The sequence below is a fragment of the Manacus candei genome, unplaced genomic scaffold, assembly GCF_025592945.1.
Source record: "Manacus candei isolate 608988 ecotype Guabito, Panama unplaced genomic scaffold, ASM2559294v1 h1tg000014l, whole genome shotgun sequence".
Lineage (NCBI taxonomy): Eukaryota > Metazoa > Chordata > Aves > Passeriformes > Pipridae > Manacus > Manacus candei.
Window position 1 is genome coordinate 20,198,820 of NW_026138062.1, and position 6,000 is coordinate 20,204,819.

At 45.2% G+C, this 6,000-nt stretch overlaps 1 protein-coding gene across 7 annotated transcripts in view; it reads right to left on the minus strand.

The window, feature by feature from the left end:
* The window catches only part of LRCH1 (leucine rich repeats and calponin homology domain containing 1), a 114,016-nt gene extending 108,684 nt beyond the window's left edge, over window positions 1-5,332 (minus strand). For 2 of the 7 annotated variants that reach the window (XR_007902980.1, XM_051778693.1), the window contains exon 1: window positions 4,997-5,332. Coding sequence is in view for 6 of the 7 variants with exons in the window: in XM_051778693.1 (XP_051634653.1) it covers window positions 4,997-5,240 (244 nt within the window). In the remaining variant the exon portion in view is untranslated. The remainder of the gene's footprint in view (window positions 1-4,996) is intronic. The other 5 variants (XM_051778696.1, XM_051778700.1, XM_051778695.1 and 2 more) reach the window with 5 other exon arrangements.
* Window positions 5,333-6,000: the final 668 nt, after the last annotated feature.

Consider the following 6,000-nt stretch of genomic DNA (forward strand, 5'->3'; position numbering starts at 1 on the left):
AGTAAAAAACAGAAACTAGAATATGTTGACAGAGATGTTCAGACAGAGCTCATGATCAGGTAGTGTTGGAAACTGTCAAATACATGATAATGTTACATATATTCCTGGATACCTAATATTGAACACAAAATTGATTTATCTTCATTTTTTAGCCTTCAGAGTTATATCCCATAAGCTTTGGCTGCAGGGTAATATTTCATTCATTAGCAATAATAAACATACTTACTCTCTCTTCCAGTCCTAATACAGTTATTATTGGTGTAAGAAACAGAAGAAGTAAAGTTAGAAATCTTCAAATAAACACAGGAAGGCTATAGGAAGGGACTCACTTTTGAACATGAAGAAGAAATAGAGTTCTCTTCTTTTGTTTTGCTTTATAGAGACTTTTTTTATTGATATGAGTTTAGATAAAATGAGCAAAATTAATGTCTCTCAAAAGCCTCATCAGAAAAAAAACCACAATTTAATCAAAATATGAATTCAAGATGATGAATTATTCAAAGCAGTAATCAGCAGAGAGAATTCTCAAGAGGAGAGAGGCATATAAAATCTCTTGTTTTTCCCTAGTGACTAAATAACAACCAAATTCTAAACAAGAGTCCATTTGGTGGTCATAAACAAACTAGTCTGTACATGTGACATCCTTCCCAGTACAACCACCACTTAGAATAGGTGGAACCAAATGCACCTTTACTGTTGTAATTAGGAGAATTCTCAGAAGCAAAGGAAGAATTACATTAATAAAGGAGTTGGAGAAAATAAGTGAGAATAAATTATGGCAATGTAATATGCATAGAATCATAGAATAGTCTGGGTGGTAAGGAACTTTTAAATATCATCTAGTTCAATCCCACTCCAAGAAGCAGGGATATCTTTGACTAGATCAGGTTGCCCAGAGCCCCATCCATAAGTTATTTAATTTTGAAAAAATGGGAAATCAGAAATATGATGATGATGATTATGATGATTATTATTATTAGCAAAGAGGAATGAAAGGAACATATTTTACCCAAACCAGTATCAATTCCCATAGTGATACGGCGATTTTTTAATCATCTTGAAAACAAATCCATAGTGATACAGTCTAAACTATTTCAAAGATGCTGCCAGGCTAAGGTGTCTTCAACACAGCATTGTCTGGCAAGCACAGTCCACTTAGAAACATTTTTAAAAACAGCAGGTAGGAGTTCTTTCGTTGAGTGAGCATTCTAAAGCTCAAAAAATAAAAACATATTCCTTCCAAAATTTCATACTGTCCAATCTAGTAATCAAATACTTCAATTTATAATTATTTTCTAACAATCTAGCATATAATTAAAAAATGTATTGCTTCTCTCCTATGTCATTACCAGCAACAGCAAGTAATCCTTCCTTGTGTGACTAACTCGCCCAGCAGAAATAGATGAAGAAGGTATTCACCAAAAAAGGTTCAGAGGACCTGCCTTCAGAAATACAAGCAAAGCCTACAGAGAGAGGCTGCTGAAGTGATACAGGCAGCCATGGTTACACACTTAAGCAACATCTTCAGGGCCTTTTCTTCCTCTTTTATAAAGTAACATGCTTCCAGCATTCCCAGCAGTTTGGAGGAATGTAATTGCATGCTATTACTTAAGAACTATGTGATTACTGTGCCACTGACTTCTGCATAACCCAGCCTGTAATAAAAGTGATAAGAATAGCGTTTAGTATTTTTGAAATGGTTTCTGCAATGCATCCGGTACTGATGTGGTTTAAAACGTCTGACTAAGCTCAAGACACTTTACATAGAGGTTTTATTTTCTTCTAACAGTACCAAACACCATGAAAACTCATTTCTGCGTGCAAAGATACAGCCCGAAGTTCCATCTGACTGGGTCACTCAGCTCCTAAGCAGAACTTTCAAAGACTGTGAAAGAAATGTCCTATCATGTCTCCATAAGCAAGATGTATTTAATGCAAAGAAAAGTCACAGAAGAAAAAGTGTAACAAGAAGCTGCACAAATAGAAAGTGATAAGTACAGTTAAGCCTCTGCAGTTACTACAGAATGTAACTGCAATAAGAACTACAAAAGTCAAACTATCCAGTCCCAGCTGTTAAAGGCAAACAAACTATGTCCCTTTCATAACTGCATCAATTGCTATAGGAAATCTGACTTTCAACTTCAGGGAAAAAAAAATTAAAGTTTAACACTTCTTTCTTCTTCAGACCTACATAAAGCACTATGAACCATTCCCCACAACAAGCTTGATAATATTTTATTTAAGAGTAGCTGTAGATCACTTTCTGAATCCAAAAATATTTTCAGTCTCTAATACTAAAACACTCTCAAGATGCAGACATAATTTTAGTTTTCTAGAAATTCCCTGCCCTTCAGACTTCTAAATTCAATCCTACACAATAGTCTTCTCTACATCAAGGAGTGTCTTCCATTTTTCAGGGAGACTGGCCCTCTTTAGCAAAAAAAAAAAAAAAAAAAAAAAAGCTTTAACAATGAAAGGCTACCCCTACCCCAAAACCCAAAGTTCCAGGCTTCAGAGACATGTCAGCACATCAGATCTAAAACTATAAGTCACTCATTGCACAGACATATTACAAGCAGTACAAGAAAGTACTGGTTTTATACTATGCACATTTATGGAGAGGAAGCAAGAGAGAAAATTCCCATCAAGAGTTTGCCCCAAGAGCTTCAGCAATCTGGCCTTAAGCCAAGTATCTCTTCTGTTTATACATTTTAGTTATGCAATGTAACAAGTGAAAAGAAACATAAAATTTTTTTTAAATATATCAAAACACGACTTAACTCCCAAGGCAAACAATTCCCATTCAACAGTTATAACACACTGTTACAAACAAAAACATAAAGTAACTATAGATTAACACATGGTTCTTCTAAAGAGGGCCAATAAAGAAAGGGCTGCTGTTGTCACAAGATTGAGACATGGGCTGCTCTACACTGCTGTTTATACCAAACAAAAAGAGAATGGAAACACAATTCTACATTTAATTTCATATTGAATGTCTTCCAGGTAAACTCTGACAAAAGCAGATTAATGCTTGAAAGACTACTTCTTTCCTAGAAAAATTAGTAGAACAAGTAGGTACTACCTATACATACCACGCACAGTTCATGCTTGTACAGCACATACTTACACAATACATAAACACTAACATACCGCCAATCAAACAATTTTCTTCCCCAATACATAATTTTGTTTTCCAACAGTTTGGATCAATAGAAGATCAAACCAAACAAGCTAAATTTCCGGATTTCCAAACTATTTATCTCGTATCATGGCATGTCTTTGCTAGACTATAACTTTAAAAAAGACATGAGATAAAATGCCTTGCTTGGGAAGACAAGCTGAAAGTCCTCCTTCTAACCACATACAGTTCCACCACCATGCCTAACCCCTTCACATCTGTTACTGAGTCAACTAATTGTTAGCATGGCAGCTCCCGCTATCAATTCAAGGTAGTTTCATACATCAGGTTTCTCTCATATTTCTCTTTTATTGATATGATGATACAGGTGTTCACACAGACCAATGTGAAATCCACTCAGCAACAGCAATCAAGTGACAAAGCTAAATAACAATTACATATGACATCTACCACACATCTGGGACATACACTCTGTTCTTTATACCTGGGATAGACACAAGTATGCAGTCAGCACATATGTCTCCACATACAGGAAGGCATAAATACCCTCATGTGCAGGAGTAGTCGAGAATTGCGATTCATGTTATCACATGTTTGCATGCAGGTATAGCACCTGCTGTTTTGTGGGACAAGAACAAGTGACTACACGTCTCCTCCTCTGCTGTTACAACACAATTATCTCCAGCAGGCAAATGGGGACACAAAAGGGCATGCGGAGGCAGCACACTAAAGATCTTAGGGATACAGTAATATATTCTTCTAATGGGGGTTTGTACTGTTCTGCCTCCTTACATGTAAAGAACGGATTAGGTTTCAAGCCCTGGCATAAACAGGGGCAGGAAAACAAGTATGACCCTTTTAGCGAGGTCTGTCTGCTTAGGTGAGAAATAAGTGTGCCTTTTTCCATGTTGGAAGGAAAGTGTTAGGGCAAGGTAAACACAGACTGGATGGATACATCTCCCCTCACCACCGCTGCCTGCAGATTTATGTAATGATGGTGTCCCTCACTGCAGAATATGCACAGTGCCTGTGAAGACTGGGATTTCTCTTCACATTTGCCTTGGAAGATAGCACTGCATAGAGCTGGTACTTGTGGCTGACAACCCCAGTGCTGAACAAGTGTCATTAGTGAAAGATAGCATGCTCTGGGGTAGCTGCAGAGAAACGTGTTCCTATGGACATGTCTCCACCTCTGGCATGCAAACAGGTGACATGTCCAGAGGCACATCAGTATCTTTATGCAGTTACATCCTCCGTGCCTGGCAGGTCCACCCACGAGCAGCAGGGCAGAAGATGCAGGTATCCACCTTGGCACGTGTACGTATTCCTCCCGCAGCTGAATCAAAGGTGGGCTGACAGCCACCGCAAACCTCAGCAGTCAGGGAAGGGTGGCACAGAGACGCACATTCCCCAGAGGGAGAGACGGACAGGTGCGAGCAAGAATTCCTCGCACACATACGTAGACATTCCCCCAGTGTGCCACGGGAGAGCCAGCCCTGCCTCACCAAATGCAGAGCTGGGGGGATGGAGAGGAGCGTGCGGAGATCCAGCCATATGGGAGCAAACACCTACCTCATACACCAAGGCGGGGGGGAATAAAGAAAGCACAGGGTCCGCGGAGCGAGGCGGGTGGGCTCGGTTTCCGCGTGGGGATGGGCCTGGGGCAGGGCGAACGAAAGGGTGGGGAGTGGGTGTTCGCCTCTCAGGGAGCCTGGGGGGCACCAATGCCCGAGGGGGCGCGGAGGGGCGTCCCCGGAGAATCAACCACAGTCCCACTCCCCTCTCCTCCCGCTCCGGCAGAGCCCGGCGCCGGTCACCCCCTCCCTGCGCCCCCGGCCCCTCGCCCGGGCTCACCTGCCCGCACCGTGTCGGAGAGGTCGTGGCTGAGGGCGGCGGCGCTGCGCGGGAACTCCTTCAGCTTCCTGCCGCTCAGGTTGAGCCCCCCGGAGTGCGCCGCCTCCTCCAGCGCCCGCTCCAGACCGCGGTTCAGCGGCGCCTGCAGACCCAGCGCCCCGCTGCCGCCGCCGCCGCCCACCCCACTCGCCGCTGCCAGAGCAGAGGTGGGGAAGGGCTGCGACTCGCCTCCCAGCGTCGCCATCTTTCCCTCGCCGCTGGGGGTACCCGAGAGGGCCGCCGGACCTGCCTCCCTCCCTGTCTCCCTCCTCCTCCTCCTCCCGCTCGCGGTGGCGGGGGCGCGCGGCACGGGCGAGGCGCGCCCACTGCGCATGCTCCGCCCCTCCCGGCACCGCGCCCCGGGCCCGTGGGTGGGGCGGGGCGGGGCCGCGCCCTCTAGCGGCGGCGCGGCGCGTCTGCCGCTGGAAGTGCCGAAGGAGGGGCGGCGGGAGGGGGGGGCTCCGCATTGGCTTTCTGTCCCAACATTCCCTTGTAAAGCCAGCCCAGGAGGCCTGCCCTTCGCCTACTTGGGCTCCTTCTCCCGGCACCCAGTGGAGGTGTCTCGCAGCAGGGCTCAAGGGCTGGATGGGCGGCGATCCGCGGCTGGGCGGTGTGAAGCCGCAGGCAGCGTGCTGGGGAGCGGCATTCTTCTTTTGGAAGTTGAAAGCTGCAGTGGCTGTTGCCACCGAACGAGACCCTGGGGAACATCTGCCCTGAAGAAGGGCTTTTTGTGACTTGCTTCTTCTGCAGGGGCTGGTTCACACCTGTGTGTGGCTCCCGGGCACAGCCTGCCCAGGAGAGACTCTCGAAGGTGTGAGTTGTAGTGGCAAACCAAGACCAAGAACTGCAATCCCTCCAGTTTTCAAGGGGATAAACATTCTGAGGGGGGAAAAACGTGCTTGCTGGGTTTGGTTCATTTCCCCCTCCCTCTCTGCAGCTTTGCAAAGCTGAGCCCAGGAGTGGGA